At 44.3% G+C, this 27,173-nt stretch overlaps 1 protein-coding gene across 2 annotated transcripts; it reads right to left on the bottom strand.

Annotated features, from left to right (window-relative positions):
• Positions 1 to 1,304: 1,304 nt before the first annotated feature.
• LOC110506762 (proline-serine-threonine phosphatase-interacting protein 1) lies at positions 1,305 to 18,690 on the bottom strand. 2 transcript variants are annotated; one of them, XM_021586621.2, is made up of 14 exons: positions 18,486 to 18,690; positions 16,818 to 16,918; positions 16,586 to 16,660; positions 12,484 to 12,518; positions 12,299 to 12,405; positions 12,129 to 12,191; positions 9,273 to 9,356; positions 6,721 to 6,766; positions 6,421 to 6,500; positions 5,072 to 5,170; positions 4,749 to 4,845; positions 4,445 to 4,535; positions 3,964 to 4,195; positions 1,305 to 3,288 (listed from the first exon to the last, which is right to left on the bottom strand). In XM_021586621.2, the coding sequence occupies exons 1-14, from the start codon at positions 18,516 to 18,518 to the stop codon at positions 3,157 to 3,159; spliced, it is 1,275 nt and encodes a 424-aa protein (XP_021442296.2). In that variant the 5' UTR covers positions 18,519 to 18,690; the 3' UTR covers positions 1,305 to 3,156. The 2 variants fall into 2 exon arrangements, with proteins under 2 accessions (XP_021442296.2, XP_021442295.2); XM_021586620.2 differs by having other exon boundaries at positions 3,154 to 4,195.
• Positions 18,691 to 27,173: the final 8,483 nt, after the last annotated feature.

The raw sequence follows: 27,173 nt of genomic DNA, 5'->3' as shown, positions 1-27,173 counted from the left end.
AAGTTAATCATTAGTAGCGCCACCTTTTGCTGCGATTACAGCTGTAAGTCGCTTGGGGTATGTCTCTATCAGTTTTGCACATCGAGAGACTGAAATTTTTTCCCATTCCTCCTTGCAAAACAGCTCGAGCTCAGTGAGGTTGGATGGAAAGCATTTGTGAACAGCAGTTTTCAGTTCTTTCCACAGATTCTCGATTGGATTCAGGTCTGGACTTTGACTTGGCCATTCTAACACCTGGATATGTTTATTTTTGAACCATTCCATTGTAGATTTTGCTTTATGTTTTGGATCATTGTCTTGTTGGAAGACAAATCTCCGTCCCAGTCTCAGGTCTTTTGCAGACTCCATCAGGTTTTCTTCCAGAATGGTCCTGTATTTGGCTCCATCCATCTTCCCATCAATTTTAAACATCTTCCCTGTCCCTGCTGAAGAAAAGCAGGCCCAAACCATGATGTTGCCACCACCATGTTTGATAGTGGGGATGGTGTGATCAGGGTGATGTTGCCAAAAAGTTCAATTTTGGTTTCATCTGACCAGAGCACCTTCTTCCACATGTTTGGTGTGTCTCCCAGGTGGCTTGTGGCAAACTTTAAACAACACTTTTTATGGATATCTTTAAGAAATGGCTTTCTTCTTGCCACTCTTCCATAAAGGCCAGATTTGTGCAATATACGACTGATTGTTGTCCTATGGACAGAGTCTCCCACCTCAGCTGTAGATCTCTGCAGTTCATCCAGAGTGATCATGGGCCTCTTGGCTGTATCTCTGATCAGTCTTCTCCTTGTATGAGCTGAAAGTTTAGAGGGATGGCCAGGTCTTGGTAGATTTGCAGTGGTCTGATACTCCTTCCATTTCAATATTATCGCTTGCACAGTGCTCCTTGGGATGTTTGAAGCTTGGGAAATCTTTTTGTATCCAAATCCGGCTTTAAACTTCTTCACAACAGTATCTCGGACCTGCCTGGTGTGTTCCTTGTTCTTCATGATGCTCTCTGCGCTTTTAACGGACCTATGAGACTATCACAGTGCAGGTGCATTTATACGGAGACCTGATTACACACAGGTGGATTGTATTTATCATCATTAGTCATTTAGGTCAACATTGGATCATTCAGAGATCCTCACTGAACTTCTGGAGAGAGTTTGCTGCACTGAAAGTAAAGGGGCTGAATAATTTTGCACGCCCAATTTTTCAGTTTTTGATTTGTTAAAAAAGTTTGAAATATCCAATAAATGTCGTTCCACTTCATGATTGTGTCCCACTTGTTGTTGATTCTTCACAAAAAAATACAGTTTTATATCTTTATGTTTGAAGCCTGAAATGTGGCAAAAGGTCGCAAAGTTCAAGGGGGCCAAATACTTTCGCAAGGCACTGTATAAAATACACTACAGCTGTTGGTCTTGATTCAGATACTCTTCTACTTTCTTGTAGATTACTTCTCAGGTTGGTGTACACACATATTTACAATTGATACAGTTGAAAGTTTGACTCGTTTTCTGTATGGTATCTGAGATTCTCTACAGTGCTGTGAAAAAGTATTTGCCCCCTTTCTGATTTGTAGTTTTTCATGTTTTTGATACTGAAAGTTTTCAGATCTTCAACCAAAACCTAATATTAGATTAAAGGGCTGGAGATTACAAATGACGACAAATTAATATTTATTTTACTTATTCAATTAATAAAATTGTACAACACCCAATTTCCCTGTGTGAAAAAGTAATTGCCCCCCAACACTCAATAACTGTTTGTGCCACCTGTAGCTACAATGACTGCAACCAAATGCTTCCTGTAGTTGATCAATCTCACATTGCTGTGGAGGAATGTTGGCCCACTCTTGCATGCAGTACTGCTTTAACTCAGTGACATTTGTGGGTTTTCAAGCATGAACTGCTTGTTTCAAGTCCTGCCACAACATCAAAATTGGGATTAGGTCTGGACTTTGACTAGGCCATTCCAAAACAAAAAGAATGTGATCCACATCATCCAAAAAGTTGATTCAAGTTTGCAAAAAAGAACATGCATGATCATCAAGACTCTATTACTGCATTGTCAGAACTAGAAGCACAAGCATTTCGCTACACTCGCATTAACATCTGCTAACCATGTGTATGTGACAAATAAAATTTGATTTGATGTTCTATGGACAGATGGGTCAAAAGTATTACTTTTTGGATGAAATGGGTTCCATTATGTCTAGCGAAATCCAAACACTGCATTCTACAGTAAGGACCTTATACCCACGGTCAAGTGTGGTGGTAGTGTGATGGTTTGCTGCCTCAGGACCTGGACGAGTTGACTAAATAGAAGGAACCATGAGTTCTGGTCTGTATCAGAATTCTACAGGAGAATGTCAGGCCATCCATCTGTAAGTCTACATGAAAAGAGCTAAAAAAGCAACAAATGTTTTTTGGAATGGCCTAGTCAAAGTCCAGACCCAATCCCAATTGAGATGTTGTGGCAGGTCTTGAAACGAGAAGTTCATGCTTGAAAACCCACACGCCTCTGAGTTAAAGCAGTTCTGCATGGAAGACGGGGACAAAATTCCCCCACAGCAACGTGAGAGATTGATCAACAACGGTTGGAGTTATTGCAGCTAAATGTGGCACAACTAGTTATTGAGTGTAAGGGGGCAATTACTTTTTTACACATGGGCATTGGGTGTTGCATAACTTTGTTTATGAAATAAGTATACAATTGTGTTCACTCAGGTTCCCTTTATCTAATATTTGGTTTTGGTTGAAGATCTGATAAAATTCAGAATAAAAAATTTGCAAAAGTAGAGAAAATCTGAAAGGTGGCGAATACTTTTTCACATCACTGTATGTATGCAGTAGGCCTGTTGGGTGAAAAGACTGACAATCTCTGGTGCAGCATAGCCTAATAGTTCATGGGGAACACACTGTCATGACTCATGTTCCAAGTCAGTTCAGTGAGTCATCTCTACTGCTGGAGAATCTGTTACTCCGAAGTCTTGAACGAAGGATCAGAACATCTGAGTAAGAAGCAGAAAGGGGTCCTCATAGTAAGGTTTTGAAGACTACAGTATGTATGGGTGAGTGTGCATGAGTATGTGTGTGTGAATCCGTGTACCTGTGTGCATGAGTGTGTGCGCGTGCATATGTGTGTGTCCATGCATGGATGTGTGTGTGACTATATCTAGACTTTGGCCAGGTAGGAGCCAGGTACCAGCCCAACCTGTCCGTTTCTCTCCACTGTCCACCAGCCGTCTTCACTCTGTTCTATCACCAACACCACATCCCCTTTAGACACTGACAGCTCATATGGGTCCTGGGAGCACAGGGAACACATTGTTAGTAATAGAAGTATGAGGCTTTGAATTACTGTATGGTTCATATACAGTACATACATACAGTATAATACAGATCAGTGGAATAGTTTATGTAAACATGATCCATCAATATCTCAACTAGTTACATGCATACACGGTTACATGACACGTAACTGTGTATGCAGGTTTCACCTGTAACATGACACCTGTAACTATGTGTGCAGGTTTCACCTGTAACTTGACACCTGTAACTGTGTGTGCAGGTTTCACCTGTAACTTGACACCTGTAACTGTGTGTGCAGGTTTCACCTGTAACTTGACACCTGTAACTTGACACCTGTAACTGTGTGTGCAGGTTTCACCTGTAACTTGACACCTGTAACTGTGTGTGCAGGTTTCACCTGTAACTTGACACCTGTAACTGTGTGTGCAGGTTTCACCTGTAACTTGACACCTGTAACTGTGTGTGCCGGTTTCACCTGTAACTTGACACCTGTAACTGTGTGTGCAGGTTTCACCTGTAACTTGACACCTGTAACTGTGTGTGCAGGTTTCACCTGTAACTTGACACCTGTAACTGTGTGTGCAGGTTTCACCTGTAACTTGACACCTGTAACTGTGTGTGCAGGTTTCACCTGTAACTTGACACCTGTAACTGTGTGTGCAGGTTTCACCTGTGCAGAGTAGTCATAAAACACCATGAAGGTATCATCATTATCATCCTCATCAGTTGTCACTGCAGGCAGGGCAGCTGCAGCTGCAGACTGGAAGCCAGGTATGGATGCATACACTCCATCTGAACTCTCAGGCACTGTTTGACCAACAGTTGGCGCCGCTGGCTCGGAAGTTGAACCCTCACTGATACTCATCTTTGAACCAGAGTTTCGTGGCAGAAGATTGGAGAATCTGCACAAATATTTTTCATGTTCCATTCTCAAATATATATGAATTTGTTGATAATGTATAACTATGAGAATGTAGTGATACAATGTCCATATTAGAATTCCTATGCATTCAACTGTTATTCCAGTGTTACAAAGTGATTGAGCTTGTTTCACAGAAACACTATGGGGTGGTTTCCTGGACACAATTTAGCCTACTCCTCGATAGTCTTCAGGAAACTGCCCCTACGAGTCCCAAGTTCTGCTAACTGACCTTTTCCTGACCCCTCCCCCTCCGAAGCGAGCACTGCCGTTGTTGTCACCCGTTGGCTCCCTCTCATAGTAGTTCTCAAACACAACGGGGTCTAGAGAGAAGAGGAAGGAAGTCCACACAAATTAAGCATAGGCGTATAATATTTAAAATGGCAAATGTTATTCAGAGGAAAAGTTACACTTGAAAAGCAGAGACACACAGTACAAACCCGTTACAATTACTCTAAGAAGTGTTCGCCATTGGTGCCAATGTTGACAGCAACCCTGGCCCTTCACGCTCTGTCCTGTATTCAGTGAGCTTTTACCTGGTGGACTTGAACCTGTTGTCTTCATCTCTATGAAACAGTTGTTATCTGCTGTGATGTCACACGTCTCCAGAATATTCCTCACCTCCTCATAAAACTGCAAAAAAAACATTTCTCATATTCATGCTCAGTCTTCAAAGAGGCTTCATTGATTTAAAATTGTTCTGGTTGACAAATAGGATCCATTTTGGTTGATCACCAGATACATTGCATGTTAGGTAGTGTAGTACTGGTACTAATAGAGTTTAATGTAGACAGTAGTTCATGGACCCATCCATAATCCATTTGCCTATCGTCTGAAGTGTGGTCATTGTTGAGCTCACCTCGTCGTCTTTGACACATTGCACAGAGAAGTGATTACAGTGGTCCCAGAGGACACACCTCAGGATAGTGATGCGGTCCACCTCCTGCTGCTGAAACACCTGGAACAGCAGAGACACACATACAGTACAAACCCTTAATCATCTATCCCTATATATACACACTGAACAACAATATAAATGTAACGTAAAGAGTTGGTCCCATGTTTCATGAGATCCCAGAAATGTTCCAAACACACAAAAAAACGTATTTCTCTCTAATTTTGAGCAAAAATGTGCTAACATCCCTGTTACTGAGCATTTCTCCTTTGCCAAGATAATCCATCCACCTGACAGGTGTGGCATATCAAGAAGCTGATTAAACAGCATGCCCATTACATAGGTGCACTTTGTGTTGGGGACAATAAAAGGCCACTCTAAAACATGTAGTTTTGTCACACGGTTGGACGCAGTACGTCCAACCGGCCTCACAACGTGTATGCTGTCATGAGGGCGAGTGGTTTGCTGATGTCAACGTTGTGAACAGAGTGCCTCATGGTGGCGGTGGGGTTATGGTATGGGCAGGAATAAGCTACAGACAACGAATGAAATTGCAATTTGAATGCACAAAAATACCGTGACAAGATAATGAGGCCCATTTTTTTAAAAGATATCTGTGACCAACAGATGCATATCTGTATTCGCAGTCATGTGAACTCCATAGATTAGTGTCTAATACATTTATTTCAATTGACTGATTTCCTCATATGAACTGTAACTCCGTAAAATAAATGACATTGTTGCATGTTACGTTTATATTTTTGTTAAGTATACAATCTGGCTCAAAAGCGACTGCATACATTAAGGAGGCTAACCAGGCGCAACCAGGCTCTAAATAGCTTTACAAGCTACTGTAATAGCTGAATCATCAGGCTTACCTGCTCAATCGGCAACGTTCAATATTGTGCTTTAAGAGGCATAGACTACACTGTTAGAACAAAAAGGTGCTATCTAGAACCTAAAAGGGTTCTTCAGCTGACCTCATAGGATAACCTTTTTTTGGGTCAGTGTAGAACCTTCTGTGTAAAGGGTTCTACATGGAACCCAAAAGGGTTCTACCTAGAACCAAAAAGGCATCTTCAAAGGGTTCTCCTATGGGGAAAACCGAAGAACCCTTTTAGGTTCTAGATAGTACCTTTTTGTTCTAACAGTGTAGTCTATTCTGGATGTATGTACATAAGCCACAGGGGGGTGTTATACTGAGAAATATAGGCCTACTCAGACATACTGCGGAAGGGGGCGTGGTGTGCTGTGGTGTGAGGTCGTAGTTGGGCTAGTAACAGTTGTGGGTGGGTGCAATGTGAAGCTCTAACCTCACACGTGCCCTTGTGTGTTCCCTCCCAGTCCTGACGAACTCTCTCCAGCTGCTCTACGTTCAACATGTATTGTTTCTCTGTACAGGTGGAGCACAAGAGAGGTTAGGGAATACTTTACATTTATTGCATCCTAAGCACTCTTCTTTACTTGGATTACCATAATAAATACATGTTTTTTAAATAATCAGATCAATGATAATAAATTCGTAATGGATTTACAGATTCATTGATTCATTCATCCATTGATATTATCACCAATAAAGAAAAGTACAGTATATTGTATGGTATGATTCAGACCTGCTTCAGTGACGGCTTGTCTGCATTGCTTGGCCTTGTGTTGAACCTGAGAAAGACAGCAGTAGAGGAACTGGTCATGCTCTGAATCAAAACGGGACTGCTAAACATCAAAATAAAAGAGTCAATTCTCCTTTAGAAGAAAATATCAGAATGTGTTCTCTTTACTCTCCTCTCTGTTCCTCTACAGACCTCCATTTTCAGAACGCACACAGAACAAGCATTTCTAATAAATAGATAACTCAATTCCATGCCTTGCATTATAACCAATTCATAGACTCACAGAATCAGTCTAGTTTACAAAAAAAAGAAGATAAAAAAGAGATGTGTAAACTGCTCGCTGGTCGTGGTGAAAAAAGTAACACTTCCTATTCTTTCAATGCATTTTTCTGCAAAGGTGGATGAACTGTTGGGCAAAATAAAACAGTTTGTTTTTCCTCCACTATACCACTGTTTTACTTGTAGTAGGATAACAGTGGGTAGACTGTGTTTACTTGTGTTTTCCTCCACTATACCACTGTTTTACTCGTAGTAGGAAAACAGTGGGTAGACTGTGTTTACTTGTGTTTTCCTCCACTATACCACTGTTTTACTTGTAGTAGGAAAACAGTGGGTAGACTGTGTTTACTTGTGTTTTCCTCCACTATACCACTGTTTTACTTGTAGTAGGAAAACAGTGACAAAGGGAACTGTTTCATAGCCTTCTCTGATACTGAGAAATTGAGTTGCAGTAGCACAACAATAACTACAGTGCATTCGGGAAAGTATTTAGACTTTTTCCACATTTTGTTACGTTACAGTCTTATTCTAAAATGTATCAAATCGTTTTTTTGTCTGTCATCAATCTACACACAATACCCCATTTTTACACTTTTTTTGCAAATGTATTTATTAAACAGAAATGGAAATATTACATTTACATTACTATTCAGATCCTTTACTCAGGACTTTGTTGCAGCACCTTTGGTAGTGATCACAGACTCAGAGTCTTCTTGGGTATAACGCTATAAGCTTGGCACACCTGTATTTGGGGAGATTCTCCCATTCTTCTCTGCAGATCCTTTCAAGCTCTGTCAGGTTGGATGGGGAGCGTCGCTGTACAGCTATTTCCAGGTCTCTCCAGAGATGTTCGATTGGGTTCAAATCTGGGCTCTGGCTGGGCTACTAAAGGACATTCAGAGACTTGTCCCGAAGCCACTCCTGCATTATCTTGGCTGTGGGTTTAGGGTTGTCCTGTTTGAAGGTGAACCTTTGCCCCAGTCTGAGGTCCTGAGCACTCTGGAGCAGGTTATCATCAAGTATCTCTCTATACTTTGCTCCGTTCATCTTTCTCTCGATCCCGACTAGTCTTCCAGTCCCTGCCGCTGAAAAACATCCCCATAGCATGATGCTGCCACCACCCTGCTCCATTGTAGGATGTGACGCTTGGCATTCAGGCCAAAGAGTTCAATTTTGGTTTCATCAGACCAGAGAATCTTGTTGAATCTTGTTTCTCATGGTCTGAGAGTCCTTTAGGTGGCTTTTTGGCAAACTCCAAATGGGCTGTCATGTGCCTTTTACTGCGGAGTGGCTTCCGCCTGGCCACTCTACCATAAAGGCCTGCTTGGTGGAGTGCTACAGAGCTGGTTCTCCCATCTCCACAGAGAAACTCTGGAGCTCTGTCAGCATGATCATCGGGTTCTTGGTCACCTCCCTGACCAAGGCCTTTCTCCCCCGATTGCTCAGTTTGACTGGGCTGCCAGTTCTAGGAAGAGTCTTGGTGGTTCCAAACTTCTTTCATTTAAGAATGATGGAGGCCACTGTGTTCTTGGGGATAGTCAATGCTGCAGAAATGTTTTTGTACCCTTCCCCAGATCTGTGCCTCGACACAATCCTGTCTCAGAGCTCTACGGAAAATTCCTTCGACCTCATGGATTGGTTTTTGCTCTGACATACACTGTCAACTGTGGGACCTTATATAGACAGGTGTGTGCCTTTCCAAATCATGTCCAATCAATCAATTGAATTTACCACAGGTGAACTCCAATCTAGTTGTTGGAACATCTCAATGGATGATCAATGGAAACAGGATGCACCTGTGCTCAATTTCGAGTTTCATAGCAAAGGGTCTGAATACTTATGTAAATAAGGTATTTCTATTTTTATTTTTAATACATTTGCAAACATTTTATGAAAACCTGTTTTCGCTTTGTCATTATGGGTTATTGTGTAGAGACTGATTAATTAGAAATATAATTTAATCAATTTTAGAATACGTAACTAAATGTGGAAAAAGTGAAGGGGTCTGAATACTTTCTGAATGCACTGAATAACGAGGCGTATTACATGTGTATAATTGCAGGGTTGGCAGTGGTGTTACCTTCTCAGACTGGTTTGGTGTTGTGGCTGTGTGTTTGTATAGTTCCAGGGTTTGGGGAGGTGGTGTTACCGTCTCAGACTGGTTTGGTGTTGTGGCTGTGTGTGTGTAATTCCAGGTAGGGGGATTACAATACGTTCTCAGACTGCTTGGGGGCTGTGTGTTTGTATAGTTCCAGGGTTTGGGGAGTTGGTGTTACCTTCTCAGACTGTTTTGTTGTTGTGGCTGCAAGCTGCTCTGCCTCGTCTGCTTCTTTACATTTCTGCTCATAGGACTTCTTAGACTGGAGATGGACAGAAGAGACTTTCAGGGAATCATCATTGAAGCAGCCACAGTGGTCTGTGGTGTCATGTTTTATGTAACAATCAAATAAAACAGTAGCAATGTTGGATCTCTGTAAAACTGTATGCAACTGTATGCAATGTCAAAATGGTGAATGGTGCTGTCCTCACTTAGCAGTTTAAGCAAACATTTAGGTCAATATGTATTTCTGGCTTCAGATTGGTTGTTTCTTGTACAGGACAATCAGTCTTCACCACTTTAGCTCCAATTATGTCACTCTGCCATTGGCTCGTGTCACTTGTCTCACCACAGAGTAGCCTAACGATGTAGCTAATCTATTCGGTATGTAATTGCTCGCATAGAGAATAGGGTTATACAGTGCCTTCGGAAAGTATTCAGACCCCTTGACTTTTTCAACATTTTGTTGCGTTACATCCTTATTCTAAAATTGATTAAATAAAAAATGTAATCCTCATCAATCTACACGCAATACCCCATAATTACAAAGTGAAGTCATGTTTGTAGATTTTTTTGCAAATGTATTAAAATAAAAAAACATTATTCAGACCCTTTGCTATGAAACTCTAAATTGAGCACAGGTGCATCCTGTTTCCACTGATCATCTTTGAGATGTTTCTTCAACTTGATTGGAGTCCACCTGTAGTAAATTAAATTGTTTGGATATGAGATGTAAAGGCACACACCTGTCAAATAAGATCCTACAGTTGACAGTGCATGTCAGAGCAAAAACCAAGCCATGAGGTTGAAGGAATTGTCTGTAAAGTTCTGAGACAGGATTGTGTCGAGGCACAGATCTGGGGAAGGGTACAAAAATATTTCTGCAATATTGAAGGTCCCCAAGAACATGGTGGCCTCCGTCATTCTTAAATGGAAGAAGTTTGGACACTAAGACTCTTCATAGAGCTGGCCGCCCAGCCAATCGGGGGAGAAAGGCCTTGATGAAAACCTGCTCCAGAGTGCTCAGGACCTCGGACTGGGGGGAAGGTTCACCTTCCAACAAGACAACGACCTTAAGCACACAGCCAAGACAACGCAGGAGTGGCTTTGGGACAAGTCTCTGAATGTCCTTGAGTGGCCCAGCCAGAGCCCGGACATGAACCCAGTCGAACATCTCTGGAGACACCATAAAATAGCTGTGCAGGGACGCTCCCCATCCAACTTGACAGAGTAATTAGCCGGCTGGTTAAAACCGACACTTTTACTATAACGTTGATTAATGTGCACTGTCCCTGTAAAAATAAATAAACTCAAACTCAAACTCCCCATCCAACCTGACAGAGCTTGAGAGGATCTGCTGAGAAGAATGGGAGAAACTCCCCAAATACTGGTGTGCCAAGCGTCATACCCAAGAATACTCAAGGCTGTAATCGCTGCCAAAGGTTCTTCAACAAAGTAATGAGTAAATGGTCTAAATACTTATGTGAATGTAATATTTCAGTTTTTTTATTTTTAATACATTTGCAAAAATGTGTAAAAAACGTATAATTGTTTGTCATTATGGGGTATTGTGTGTAGATTGATGAGGGAAAGAAAACAATTTAATCAATTTTAGAAGTCAAGGGTTCTACTTTCCGAAGGCACTGTATACAGGATGTTCTACAGGGTGTAAGTATGATACTGTAATGATACTCACAAAAATAGGCCCAAGTTTATGTATATTTGAGCAATAAGGCCCGAGGAGATGTGATATGTGAACAATATACCACAGCTAAGGACTGTTCTTAACCTCTATGCAACGCGGAGTGCCTGGAATACAGCCCCTTAACTGTGATATATTGACCATATACCACAAACCCCCGAGGTGCCTTATTCATATTTTATAAACTGGTTACCAACGTAATTAGACAACAAAAAATATATGTTTTTGTCATACCCGTGGTATACGGGTTGATATACCAGCCATCAGGGCTCAAATCACCCAGTTTATAATTGAGCATAAATCGTGGGACTATGAGAGGTGAGATCTGTATTGATGCAGACCAAAATGTTCATTTTCAAGGCCTGTGTTATCCTACCAGTTCCCCACTATAATAGGGCCAAAGTCTGTGGTTGGTGTGTGGGTGTGTATGTCTATACTTTGTTTCCTACCCTCTTCCTCTTGCAGAATTGCACTGTGATGTATGTTCTCTCTTGGGTAGCTCACCCATCTCTGAGAGGTAGCTAGGTCTACTGGGTGTAATGTCAGCCTTCCTCTTTTCTGGGTATGAACTCTTACACTGCACTCTAGAAAAGGGTTCTTTGGCTGTCCCCATAGGAGAACCCTTTTTGGTTCCAGCTAGAACCCTTTTGGTTTTCAGGTGGAATCCTTTTGGGTTCAATGTAGAACACTCTGTGGAAAGGGTTCTACGTGGAAACCAAAAGGGTTCTACCAGGAAACCGTAGGGTTCTTGAAAGGATTCTCATTTTACATTTAAGTCATTTAGCAGATGCTCTTATTCAGTGACTTACAGGAGCAATCATGGTTAAGTGCTTTGCTCAAGGGCACGTAGGCAGATTTTTCACCTAGTCTGCTCTGAGATTCAAACCACTGACCTTTCAGTTACTGGCCCAATGCCTTTAAATGCTAGACTACCTGCCACCTGTCTCCTATGGGGACATCCGAAGCACCCTTAAATTCTAGATACCTTTTTTTCTAAGCATGTGGATAAAGTCCCACTTTCAGACTGTTCTGTAACCCTCTATGTATGTAACTCTGTACTTAAGCTGACTTACTAAGTAAGCATGTAATTCCCTGAGTAAATAGTATGCCTACCTCGATGGTCTTCTTATATAAGGACACCTTCATCTTCTGAACTTTCTCCATAATTCCCTCAAACTGAACGAGGATAAACAACATGGTTGAAATTTACTGGCACCTCATAAATACAGGTTTTCAAAATGGATTTTCAAAATGAAATAAGCACTCGATAACACATTTCAAACCTTCTTCCTCTGTTCTTTCTGCCGCTCTCTGAATATTTCCATCTTCTTGATCTCTTCCCGTAACATTCCGGATAGCTGGATATGCAGATTCCCAATGTTTTCAATTTCTGTCAAAGAAAACAGTTATTTTAGTAAACTGTCATTGGGCTTTGTTGTGAAAGATGCAGTAGACAGGATAAACTTACGTGTTTTAAGTTGATCAAAGGAGGCTTTCAGAGTGCTGAAAAAATAGGAATGATGCATTTATCAATAACAGGTAGTGTAGCATACTAAATACTAGTTAAACACAGTACGCATAAACAGATTGCCAAATCACTGCATTCAACTGTATCTAGATATCAATGACTTGTCATGGTTCCACCTGTCACCAGAGGGCAGCAGAGACCGTCCTAGAGACATTAACGACACTCTGGTGTGTCCAATTTATTCATTATGATTTCCCTGTTAAAAGAGGTGTGTTTTCTGTTGTCCTTTGCAGAAGCTTGAATTGTTTACCGTGTGCGTTTGTTTCCTGAGTGAGTTTTTGAGAATTAGTGTTGGTTGTTTTTTCATGTGTACTGTGGTCCTGCGGCTACCGTTTCTCAGTAAAGTAAAGTATGTTTATCCTTAACCACTGATTCCTCGTCTGGTCTCTTCTCTGCACCTGGGTCCAACCTTGCCACATCACAGCAAGCTTCTGCACCAAACATGGACCCAGCAGAGATCACTCAGATCAAGAATGTTGTAACCCACCAAGGAGCACTGCTGAGGCGGCAGCAAGAACAACTCTCCCAAATATCAGAGACCCTCCAGGCACTTACTGACTCCCTCCAAACACAGTCCAACCTCAACCCAAGAGGGGCCAATGTCCAAGTCTCATCGCCCAGTGCTACAGACGTCGCCATAGTTCCTCCAGGGAACCTGCACCGGGTACCCAAGATCCCAGCCCCCGAGCGGTATGACGGCCACCTGGAAGCATGTAAGGGGTTTCTACCTCATTCAGTGTTCTCTGGTGTTCGAGCTACAGTCCTCCTCGTTCCACACCGATTGGCCATGATCGCCTACATCATCTCTCTACTCTCGGGCAAGGCCCTGGCGCGGGCAATGGCAGTGTGGGAACAGCAGCCACCAACCTGCAGCTCCATATTAGCCTTCATTGCTGAGTTACAAGTCTTCGACCACCCAGTCGGCGGAAGAGAAGCGGTCAGCCGACTGTTCAACATCTGCCAAGGGGCCAGACCAGTTGCTGACTTCGCCATTGAGTTCCACAACCTTGCCTCCAAGAGTGTGTGGAATATGGAGGTCCTGGAAACTGCTTTCCATCAGGGTTTGTCTAACTCCAAGGATGAAATGGCCTATCAGGAACTGGGAGAGGACCTTGAGTCCCTGATAATACTGTCAATCAGGATCGACAACCGCCTCGAATGTTTGAGATAGCGCCTTTTTGACTCCACCCCAGTATCTCGGTTTCCTGAGCACCTTAAGCCCCCCAAGCCCAGAATTGAGAAGCCCATGCAGCTGGGACCCACACGTCAGAGTCCACAGGTGCGTGACAGGCGCATCTTCGATGGCTGCTGCCTCTACTGCGGAGGTCTCGGCCATCTCCGTGCTATATGTCCAGAGCTGACGGGAAACGCCAGGACAAGGGGAGACCCCGACGAGCTGTTCAGCTACCTCTCAGTCACCGTCTGTCATTACTCGCAACCCTCCACTGGGACAACCGTCAGCACCAGAATCAAGCCTTCGTGGACTCCGGGGCCACAGGTAATTTTATTGATCAGGACTTCACCAGATAATTACCAATCACCTGCGTGAAGTGTCCCATCCCTCTGCAGATTCAAGCCCTCAATGGATGGCCCATTTGCTCCGGTCAGGTGGAATATCAGACCAAGCCCATTCTACTGCAGGCTGGGGTGAAACACTCAGACTCTTAGTTTTCTGCTCCCTAGAAACCCCCTTATCCTAGGGTACCCCTTGCACTACATAACCCACTATTCTCCTGGTCCACGGGAAACACCTACTAGACTGGGGTAAGGACTGCCAGTCTAAATGTCTAAGACCCCCACCAAGAGCCTCACCATGTCCTCCAGCATCCATTGAAGTCCACGACTTCTCCGCTCTCCCTCCTGAATACTTCAACCTCCTCGTAGGCCTGCAGTAAGAGGCAAGCTTCCACCCTTCTTCCACATCGTTCATACGACTGTGCCATAGGACTCCTACCCGGCTCCACACCTACCCAGGGCCGTCTGTACTATCTCTCAACCCCTGAAGCAGCAGTCATGGACAATTACATCCGGGAGTCGCTGGAGGCAGGTTTCATCACCCCCTCTACATCCCTAGCTGGTGCAGGCTTCTTCGTGGGTAAGAAGGATGGAGGCCTGCGTGCTTGCATCGATTACAGAGGGCTGAACTGGATTACTATCAAGAATCGTTAACCTCTGCCCCTGATGTCTTGGAGTTGGCCCAATTCTTCACCAAACTGGACCTCCGCAACCCTTAAAATCTGGTGAGAATCAGGGAGATGAGTGGTAAACTGCCTTTAACACCCCTAGTGGACACTATGAGTATTTAATCATGCCCTTTGGATTATCAAACTCACCGGCAGTCTTTCAAGCATTGATCAATGACACTCGAGTCGGTTTCTCTTTGTTTACCTCAAAAATATCCTGATCTTCTCCAAAACCCTTCCAGAACACATAATGCATGTCCACCAAGTCCTGAGATGCCTCCTGCAGAGCCAACTATATGTCAAGATGGAGAAGTGTGAATTCCACGTGTCCAAAGCTTCCTTCCTGGGTCACATTATCTCTACCACAGGCATCCAAATGGACCCCAAAAAGGTTGAGGCGGTCGCCCACTGTCCCGATCCCACCTCACTCAAGCAGGTCCAGCGGTTCCTCGGGTGAAACAATTTTTACAGGTGTTTTATACGCAACTTTGGTGCAGTGGCAGCGCCACTCTCGTTCCTAACCCGCATGTCAATTTGCCCAGTGTCGCCTGGGTTTGGCCGGGGTAGGCCGTCAGTGTAAATAAGAATTTGTTCTTAACTGACTTGCCTAGTTAAATAAAGGTTATATAATTGTTTTAATGTCCCAGACCCGTTTTTGCTACACTCCTGAGGTTGACAGGGCATTCATAGAGCTTAAGGGATGTTTCACCTCTGGACCCATCCTCGTTCATCCTGATCCTACTCTGCCCTTTGTAGTAGAGGTGGACGCCTCGGACACCGGAGCAGGGGTGGTCCTTTCACAGCAGAATGAAGAGGACAAGAAACTGCACCCATGCGCCTTTCTCTCCAAGTGGTTCTCGCCAGCGGAACGCAACTACGATGTAGGCAACTGTGAGCTTTTGGCAGTTAAGTGGGCCCTTAGGAATTTGGTCTCCATTCAAGAAGCCAAGAGGTTGAACGCTCGCCAGGCTAGGTGGGCTCTGTTTTTTTAACAGGTTTGATTTGACACTAGCCTATCGCCCGGGATCCAAGAATCAGAAAGCAGGTGCCCTGTCCCGCCAACACGATACCTCTAACGAGGAGAGGGACTCTGGGCCCATCATCCACAGCTCCTGCATTGTGGACTCTGTGATATGGAGTATTGAGACCACGGTCCGACAAGCCCAGACACGAGAACCTGACCCAAGGTGATAATGATTTCCCTGTTAAGAGGTGTGTTTTCTGTTGTCCTTTGCAGAAGCTTGAATTGTTTACTGTGTGCGTTTGTTTCCTGAGTGAGTTTTCAAGACTTAGTGTTTGTTGTTTCAAGTGTACTGTGATCCTGCGGCTACTGTTTCTCAGTAAATTATGATGTTTATCCTTAACCACTGATTCCTTGTCTGGTCTCTTCTCTTCGTCCAACTTTACCATGTCACATGACTGGCTAATTAGCAATGGTGTAAAGATTAACTGTGTGAACAGGAAACTGGATTGAGGATACACACACACACATTTTCTCTCTCTCTCTCTGTTGGAAATTATTCCACGAGGGCTAGAATGTGTGACATAATGGCATTGTGTGCCACTACTGAACCCTGACTCTATCATTATTATGTTCTAAAAATATTACTATTATTCTATTGACTACCTATTATATTCCCTGTGAAGTGGCTGTGGCATATAAGCAAGTAGCAGGTGCGCCACGCCAGGTAATGGCAAATTATTTAAATAAAAAAACAACAACATTACATTTGATTTGGGCCAACGTCCCCACCAATGTTATTTGTATCTGTTATGACAGCATTTTGGCTAACTTGTGCATAGTAGGTATTATGGTCCAAACATATCATCTCTATATATGTACGTAACCAGCCATTTACCTGATCTCTGTCTGCCCCCCAGCTTTACGTGCTATTGTCACCAGATCCTTCCCATACCTCTCTTCTGCCATGGCCCTGTAGACAGACAAACAGGCAGACTTAAAATGACGTTTTTTGTAGAGTGTAGACCAATCTTTGAGTTGTATGAACATTCCGATTCGGTGTGCAATCACTGCTGACCATCCCTGCGTGCATTTTGTATGAAGTTTAAATGACGTCAGAGAAACCCTACCTCATCTTCAGCAGTTCCTCCACATCTTTGCACATCCGCCTGCCATCACATAGTCTCTCAATCAGAACCTCATAGCCCTGATGATTAGTGAAATCAACTCCCTACAGAGAGAGAAAGAGAGGTGTTGTAATCCAGTTACACAACAATAGTTACAAAATAAACGTTTGACTCAAACTGCCCAGTGGTTTGTCTCTGTATTTAGTGGCACATACTGAACAGTTAGATTCCACAGAAGTTGGAACTTGTTTAGGGATTGGTTCCCATAGAATGGGGTGTCTTTACAACATGGTATATGAACCTGGTGAAATTCACAAAGCATTTAAGATTGATATTAAGTTTCACTGAAATGTGCATTGCGTCATAACTTGTTACAGTACTTACAAACAGACAATATAGTCAGAGGACTGTCCAGAGGACCATAGAATATTCACTTTGAACAACTTTTAGTTGCAGACAGCATAATAGAAACCCATTTAATATGTTCTCTTTCATGTCTGAAGATGACAGGTAGATTATCAACTGTTGCCTTGGATGCAAATCTATCTGGACAATGAGAGGGCTAAATTCGTAACCACCGTGAGCAGGAAGGGAGCCAAAGCAAACAACACCTCAGGGAACATCTGTGCAAAAATACTATGATACCTCACAAGTTAAACAGAATATAACAGATGTGGAAATTGTGGTGAAAGCACAGTGCCTATCCTACAGTACCTATCATACAGTGCCTATCCTACAGTACCTATCCTACAGAGCCTATCCTACAGTGCATATCCTACAGTGCCTATCCTACAGTACCTATCATACAGTGCCTATCCTACAGTACCTATCCTACAGAGCCTATCCTACAGTGCATATCCTACAGTGCCTATCCTACAGTGCCTATCCTACTGTGCCTATCCTACAGAGCCTATCCTACAGAGCATATCCTACAGTGCCTATCCTACAGTGCCTATCCTACAGAGCCTATCCTACAGTGCATGTCCTACAGTGCCTATCCTACAGTGCCTATCCTACAGTACCTATCCTACAGAGCCTATCCTACAGTGCCTATCCTACAGTACCTATCCTACAGTACCTATCCTACAGAGCCTATCCTACAGTGCCTATCCTACAGTACCTATCCTACAGTACCTATCCTACAGTACCTATCCTACAGAGCCTATCCTACAGTGCATATCCTACAGTGCCTATCCTACAGTACCTATCCTACAGTGCCTATCCTACAGTGCCTATCCTACTGTGCCTATCCTACAGTGCCTATCCTACAGAGCCTATCCTACAGTGCATATCCTACAGTACCTATCCTACAGTGCCTATCCTACAGTACCTATCCTACAGTGCATATCTAAGGGGTTAGCAGTAAGAGTTGAACCCAGACCTTCCCAGCTTTCCCACAGCACTCAGTTCAGTTCCAAATTTCATTGGCATGTTGTTACTGTGGACATCATATTCTGTCAGACAACTGTCACATTTTAGAAGCCTAATGCTGTTTGCTTTAAAAGGCTCACTACACTTTCAAGTCTGTAAATGGCTGAGAATGAACAAAATACTAATATTTCTGGATAGAGAGATTTTAAATGAGTTATCAGTAGACTACCTAGTTATATCTAGTTACACACACCAACGCAGGACATCAAGAGACAATGGTAGTAGACTGAGGGAACTTACCCAAAAGGCATCTTTATACAGCAAGGGAGTCATTCTGTGTTATACATGCACTTCCTCAAAGTTGAATGTTAATATCCTTTTTATCAACGTTTACAAAAAACATAAACCACTTCAATTTAACAGATTCCTTACTGAGATCAAATATATATATGCATAAATATATATGAAGGACAACTCCAGAATACCTCAGCTGTTATAACTGCAATATCACGTTGAACTTTGCATTGGGCTTGAATGAGGAAGTACCCTGTGATGTCACTATCCACAGACACAGCCTCTTGCTGAGATATGTAGATAACTACAGTTTTGATTATTATTTGAATAATAGATCATATAGAATTTCAGACCTAAAACGGATTCACAGACTATATTGGGCACAGATTGTGCCCTTGTTCATGAAGAATAGCCATTGGTTTGATTATATCCAGGGTGTATCACATCTGACCGTGATCGGATTCCCATAGGGCGGCGCACAATTGGCCCAGCGTCGTCCGGGTTTGGCTGGGGTAGGCCGTCATTGTAAATAATAATTTGTTCTAAATTAAATGACTTGCCTAGTTAAATAAAGGGTAGAAAATACATTAAAATGTATTATAAATAATATCTGTATAAATATATATTTTTTTATTTATGTTTAATAATATGTTTGACATGCCTACACAGTAAGTGCTTTCCAATTAACTGCTGTTTGTAAAAGCCATCATATCCACCTGTGAACATCAGACGACTAACTGAACTTTAACAGCTAACAAATACCGACCTCTAGTGGTGTACTCAGGGAGATACATAAACCATCACCTTGAAAGTTGAAACAACGTAGAAGCACAACTAAATATTAGGCCTACATGTTGTGGTTAAATATTCAAGTTCTTGAAAAGGGCCATGCAGGTAAAATGCCATCAACGGGAAGGGAGGTAAACCAAGAGGCAGAATGATGTCGAGGTTCGATCCAAGAATTGAGAGCGTCGATATTTATTTTCTAGTCATCTGATGTGTATTTTTTTCAACAACTTGCTGAATAGGTTTAGCCTACGCTCGTACCTATGACAAGATGACTGCGTCATCCTTCAGAATGGACATCCAAATCAAAATCAAATCAAATCAAATCAAATGTATTTATATAGCCCTTCGTACATCAGCTGATATCTCAAAGTGCTGTACAGAAACCCAGCCTAAAACCCCAAACAGCAAGCAATGCAGGTGTAGAAGCACGGTGGCTAGGAAAAACTCCCTAGAAAGGCCAAAACCTAGGAAGAAACCTAGAGAGGAACCAGGCTATGTGGGGTGGCCAGTCCTCTTCTGGCTGTGCCGGGTGGAGATTATAACAGAACATGGTCAAGATGTTCAAATGTTCATAAATGACCAGCATGGTCGAATAATAATAAGGCAGAACAGTTGAAACTGGAGCAGCAGCACGGTCAGGTGGACTGGGGACAGCAAGGAGTCATCATGTCAGGTATTCCTGGGGCATGGTCCTAGGGCTCAGGTCCTCCGAGAGAGAGAAAGAAAGAGAGAATTAGAGAGAGCATATGTGGGGTGGCCAGTCCTCTTCTGGCTGTGCCGGGTGGAGATTATAACAGAACATGGTCAAGATGTTCAAATGTTCATAAATGACCAGCATGGTCGAATAATAATAAGGCAGAACAGTTGAAACTGGAGCAGCAGCACGGTCAGGTGGACTGGGGACAGCAAGGAGTCATCATGTCAGGTATTCCTGGGGCATGGTCCTAGGGCTCAGGTCCTCCGAGAGAGAGAAAGAAAGAGAGAATTAGAGAGAGCATATGTGGGGTGGCCAGTCCTCTTCTGGCTGTGCCGGGTGGAGATTATAACAGAACATGGTCAAGATGTTCAAATGTTCATAAATGACCAGCATGGTCGAATAATAATAAGGCAGAACAGTTGAAACTGGAGCAGCAGCACGGCCAGGTGGACTGGGGACAGCAAGGAGTCATCATGTCAGGTAGTCCTGGGGCATGGTCCTAGGGCTCAGGTCCTCCGAGAGAGAGAAAGAGAGAAGGAGAGAATTAGAGAACGCACACTTAGATTCACACAGGACACCGAATAGGACAGGAGAAGTACTCCAGATATAACAAACTGACCCTAGCCCCCCGACACATAAACTACTGCAGCATAAATACTGGAGGCTGAGACAGGAGGGGTCAGGAGACATTCCCATGGACTGGACATAGTAAGGCATGTATACGTTTGGTACATTTTTCCTTGGCACTGTTCTCAGTGCCGCCACTTGCCCATGGGTAGAGGCCTAAGTATCACATTAAGTTAACTGTTTTTTGTTGCATTTATACACTGGAATATGGAGTATTGTTTTTCTAATTTCGAAGGGAGTGCAAATAAACATACTTTATTCAGATTAGGGCTACAATAAATTAATGTTTCACAATATGACCACAAGAGGGAGACACAGACCTTTTCTGCTCTCCTCATTGCACTAAGCATTAACCGACAATAAAATACTGTATAGGTCCACCAAATCCCACTAGACAGAAAATCGACCCAAAACCTAAATCTCAGTTTTATGTCCAAATTGTGCCCTGGGCATGTGTGACTGAGGACATGGTAACACATGGATGAACAAACACATGAAGGCCTATTGATTTTCAGAGTGAGAAAGGATGGCTGTGTGGTGTCTCAGTCTCTCACTGATCAATAAGATGTGTGAAAATCCGAAGGTTCTCTCTCTCTCTTAGCAGGGGAATCACCTAGTTACTGTTATCTACCCAGAGAGAGAGACAGGTTACAGAGGGCATTCCCATCAATACACAGTTCAGCACTAGAATTATAGCACTCTGTCTGACTAAACGATAGGCCTGAGGTATTGGGCTTGCAAGTTAACATTTTCAACTACTCTGTATTGTTTGTCATCAACTAATTTATTACCAATGATGCCATCGGACCCTAAATAATCCCAAGGGTTTTAGTAATGGAGCTTTGCCCCTTCTCTACACTATTAGAAAAAATGTGCTATCTAGAACCTTAAAGGGTTATTCGGCTGTCCCCATCGGACAAGGGGGGGCAAAGTATGGCCTGCGGCCGTATCCGGCCCTTGAGACTTTTACAAGAAAAATATATGTATATATTCTTTTGTAAACATTTTTTCTCCCCAATTTCATGGTATCCAATTGGTAGTTACAGTCTTGTCCCATCGCTGCAACTCCTGTACGGACTTGGGAGAGGCGAAGGTCGAGAGCCGTGCATCCTCCGATACACGACCCAACCAAGCCACACTGCTTCTTGACACACTGCTCGCTTAACCCAGAAGCCAGCTGCACCAATGTGTCTGAAGAAACGCCGTACACCTGGCGACCGTGTCAGCGTGCGTGCGCCTGGTTCGCCACAGTTGTCGCTAGTGTGCGATGGGACAAGGAAACCTGCCAAACCCTCTCCTAACCAGGGCGATGCTGGGCCAGTTGATTTTAACAAACAATTCGTCCCCCAAAAAATACGTCCCTCCGTTGAATTTCAATATGCCGATGTGGCCCTCGAGCCAAAAAATTTGCCCACCCCTGCCATAGGAGAACCCTTTGAAGGATCCTTTTTTGCTTGCCCTTTATACCGATGGTTCTACATGGAACCCAAAAGGGTTCTACCTGGAACCAAGAAGGGTTCTCCCATGGGGACAGCCGAAGGCCACTTTTGGAACGTTTTATTTTCTAACAGTGTACATCATCCTCAAAAGTTTTTAATCCTTCCAGTCTGCATGAATTGGGGAATTGACATTTATCCAGCCTATTAGCTATGGCTACTGATTCCTGCAGCCCAGGGTCCGTGTGAGCATGTCTGTCTGCGTGTGGGACCCCGTGTGAGGGCTCTAATGGAGGGCCAGGCAGCACTAGAAATCAGCTGTGTAGTCATGTCCTACCCAGGCCAATGGGTCCACAGACACACACAGCCTCCACACAGGGGCTCCCTGGAGTGGCAGTTATTGAACTGTGACAAACGAGCCGTGTCAGGGCCAGGACAAGCCTCCTACCTGGGGGATTCTCTCTAAATGACCTTTCCATTAACCAACCACTGGTGTATTCCCCCTCCTCTGCCTCCTCAGATAGGGTTACACAGGGAGGCAGATCATTCACCGCAGTCCATTGTCCCCACTGCCATAGAGTTTTTCCCAATGATCGTATTGAGTTTTCACCCGTTTCAGCTTGTGAAGTTATTTTCCACTATTTTCATTTCCAGGTCCATATTGTCATGTCTATTCAGAGTGTGAACTAGAGGGGGTGTAGCAGGCTGCTAGGTGACCCCAATGAGAGGGTGCATGCCAGGGGTAGAACCTGGCCCCTGCCTGGGTCCCACTGACTGACTGGATGCTGGTTTGGTCTAATTTGCCCCACGGCTGGTCCCTCCATGGGGACCCCTGTCCTCTACATGAGCACCCAGGGCTCTCCATACTGCCTTGCCCTCCTACACATCCCACTTTCTTTCTTCTCCTCCCTCTCCGCTTAGGCCTCTACATGTTTCTATTCCCCCTTGTGAGGCTCTCAAGCCTGGCCTTATGCCATCCCGGCCGCTGTGTGTGTGTGTGTGTGTGTGTGTGTGTGTGTGTGTGTGTGTGTGTGTGTGTGTGTGTGTGTGTGTGTGTGTGTGTGTGTGTGTGTGTGTGTGTGTGTGTGTGTGTGTGTGTGTGTGTGTGTGTGTGTGTGTGTGTTGTGTGCTGTGTGCGTGTCCAGAGAGATAGGGGCAAGGCTGCTAATTTGCAAAGTGGGTTCATCCATTTGACAGAGGACAGGGATTCTGCTTGGTTACACACCTCATAGCCCACACAGAGAGCTGACCAGACATACTAACATGTTACACACCTCACAGCCCACACAGAGAGCTGACCAGACATACCAACATGTTACACACCTCACAGCCCACACAGAGAGCTGACCAGACATACTAACATGTTACACACCTCACAGCCCACACAGAGAGCTGACCAGACATACTAACATGTTACACACCTCACAGCCCACACAGAGAGCTGACCAGACATACTAACATGTTACACACCTCACAGCCCACACAGAGAGCTGACCAGACATACTAACATGTTACACACCTCACAGCCCACACAGAGAGCTGACCAGACATACTAACATGTTACACACCTCACAGCCCACACAGAGAGCTGACCAGACATACTAACATGTTACACACCTCAGAGCCCACACAGAGAGTTGACCAGACATACTAACATGTTACACACCTCAGAGCCCACACAGAGAGCTGACCAGACATACTAACATGTTACACACCTCAGAGCCCACACAGAGAGCTGACCAGACATACTAACATGTTACACACCTCAGAGCCCACACAGAGAGCTGACCAGACATACTAACATGTTACACACCTCACAGCCCACACAGAGAGCTGACCAGACATACTAACATGTTACACACCTCAGAGCCCACACAGAGAGCTGACCAGACATACTAACATGTTACACACCTCACAGCCCACACAGAGAGCTGACCAGACATACTAACATGTTACACACCTCAGAGCCCACACAGAGAGCTGACCAGACATACTAACATGTAGATGTTGTTGCTTCTTTCTTCTCTTTCAGTGATCACATCCATTATTTAGACAATTACAGTGGCTGTTATCTGAGGCAATACCCCAGAATGACAGCATCAAATCTTAGATGAAATACAGTCCGCTGAAACATTTCTGGCTTCTCTACTATAGTGCTACTTCTAAGGATGTCTGTCGAATACATTTTTAATAATACGACGCAATTACATATTTCCACCAGCAGGTGGGGCTATTGGAGGGGGGGGTTGTGGGGCTGTTCCTTTTCTTAACGTTTCCTCTGACATTCCTTTTGTTTTCTGGTTAGTATCACAACGCTGTGACGGCTCCTGGTGAGAGAATTATCACTGGCCATTGCCCTGGTCATCCTGCACAGACCAGCAATTGATGACAGAGTGTAAACACTCACTGTGTGTAGCTGAAAGGTGAGGGACAGACTGTCTAAATGTGCCATTGTGTGTGTGCGTACGTGTGTGTGTCCGTGTCTGCATGCTGCATGCATGCGTATATGAACAGGGAGGAAGGATCTTCCCCCCGTGACTTGCTCTGTCTCTGTGACTCAGAGTTCCCCAGCCAGCCTCAGTAGTTTAGCAGAGTTCTGCAGCCAGCCTCAGTAGTTTAACAGAGTTCCCCAGCCAGCCTTAACAGAGTTCCCTAGCTACCCTCAGTGGTTTAACAGAGTTCCCCAGCCAGCCTCAGTAGTTTAACAGAGTTCCCCAGCCAGCCTCAGTAGTTTAGCAGAGTTCCCCAGCCAGCCTCAGTAGTTTAACAGAGTTCCCCAGCCAGCCTCAGTAGTTTAGCAGAGTTCCGCAGCCAGCCTCAGTAGTTTAACAGAGTTCCCCAGCCAGCCTCAGAAGTTTAACAGAGTTCCCCAGCCAGCCTCAGTAGTTTAACAGAGTTCCCCAGCCAGCCTCAGTAGTTTAACAGAGTTCCCCAGCCAGCCTCAGTAGTTAAACAGAGTTCCCCAGCCAGTCTCAGTAGTTTAACAGAGTTCCCCAGCCAGCCTCAGTAGTTTAGCAGAGTTCCCCAGCCAGCCTCAGTAGTTTAACAGAGTTCCCCAGCCAGCCTCAGTAGTTTAACAGAGTTCCCCAGCCAGCCTCAGTAGTTTAGCAGAGTTCCCCAGCCAGCCTCAGTAGTTTAACAGAGTTCCCCAGCCAGCCTCAGTAGTTTAACAGAGTTCCCCAGCCAGTCTCAGTAGTTTAACAGAGTTCCCCAGCCAGCCTCAGTAGTTTAACAGAGTTCCCCAGCCAGTCTCAGTAGTTTAACAGAGTTCCCCAGCCAGCCTCAGTAGTTTAGCAGAGTTCCCCAGCCAGTCTCAGTAATTTATATGTGACAGGCTGTCTTTGATCGTAAGGCAGATCATACCTCAGAGCTGTGCAGAGTATACATTTTTTTCTTCACATTGCACCCTATTCCAAATAAAGTGCTCTACTTTTGATCAGGGCCCAGGTCAAACATAGTGCACTTTATAGAGAATAGGGTGCCATTTGGGACTAAGCTCACTACATCACCAGTTTTATTACCCTGATAAAACTTAACACAGCTATTCATATCAATGTTATGTGTCATCAGTGTTTGACTCAGCCACATACTGTATATGTGATGAACACTGGGCAGAGGCTTCTACTCTGTCTACCTTGGCCGGGTTTGACCCTAGTCTCTCACATGCTTTGCTGTGGGTGTTTATATTTCTCAGTGCTGGGTAGGCCTGCTGACAGACCAGCAGCACTGTAGTAGTGTGGCTCTGGGTTTCCACTGGAACTGTTACACTAATGAGGAATTCACATTCTGCATTTGCATTTTTTAGATATACGAAGTGAAGTCTAAAACATTGTTGTAAATGTGTGCTGCATTAAAGTGTGTTAACCTATATCTAATGCCCATTGAACATTCTTCAACAATGCAATTGTGGCTATAAGCTCTTCATTACAATGTATAAACTCTTCATGAGAATTAGTATGGAAATATTTGATATGCATTTTAGTCACTCAGACAAGCATGTACATCAGCATAGCAGACATGACACAGCATACCTGGCATAGCAGACCTAACATAGCAGACCTGACATAGCAGACCTTGCATAGCAGACCTGGCATAGCAGACCTAACATAGCAGACCTGACATAGCAGACATGACATAGAAGACCTTGCATAGCAGACCTGGCATAGCAGACCTAACATAGCAAACCTGACATAGCAGACCTGAAATAGCAGACCTGGCATACTGTAGCAGACCTGGCATTGCAGACCTGACATAGCAGGCCTGACATAGCAGATCTGACATAGCAGACCTGGCATACTGTAGCAGATCTTGCATTGCAGACCTGACATAGCAGACCTGAAATAGCAGACCTGGCATTGCAGACCTGACATAGCAGACCTGGCATAACAGCCCTGAAATAACAGACATTACATAGCAGACCTGGCATAACAGCCCTGAAATAGCAGACCTGACATGGCAGACCTGGCGTAGCAGCCCTGACATAGCAGACCTGGCATACCAGACCTGGCATAGCAGACCTGGCATAGCAGCCTTGAAGTAGCAGACCTGACATAGCAGTGGCAGTGTAGATCCTTCCACACTTTGTTTATGCAGTAGGCTCAGGCAGGTCAGACGGAGGTAGGTATCCCCATCGCAGTGGTGTGTGTTGTGCTATGCAGTGATAGGTATCAGTGGTTTTGTGCTATGCAGTGGTGTGCATGATTATCGACCGGCCTGGCGGCGCTGTGCTGTGGTGTGTTGTGCAGGATAATGGCCGTGGCAGCGTGGCTCTGTTGACTGCTCTGCGGTCAGATCATCAGCTCAGCGCTGCAGGGAGGAGGCTTGTGGTTAGACTGCAGACACACAGATACAAAGAGAGCAGGCCAGGCCGTGTAAGAGGAGCAGCTGCTGGAATAGGATGCCCTATTGCTTTGTCTCTCTATATATATCTATATCTCCTGTCTCCACACACACACACACACACACATGCATCCCAGCCGAGTGCCTGGAGCTAATGCAGCAGTCTGATAAATGGTGGAATCAGCCTGAGGGGAAGCGGGGAGTTCTGCGTGCAGCCGGGCATAGCGCTCTGATTCAGGCCTGCTGCTGACGATACCTACATGGTTTCATCAATTCTGCATGGGCTTCAACACACAACACAAACAC

Source organism: Oncorhynchus mykiss, chromosome 26 (genome assembly GCF_013265735.2).
Source record: "Oncorhynchus mykiss isolate Arlee chromosome 26, USDA_OmykA_1.1, whole genome shotgun sequence".
NCBI lineage: Eukaryota > Metazoa > Chordata > Actinopteri > Salmoniformes > Salmonidae > Oncorhynchus > Oncorhynchus mykiss.
The sequence above is the reverse complement of the archived record's forward strand: the minus strand, read 5'-3'. Positions and strand labels throughout refer to the sequence as shown.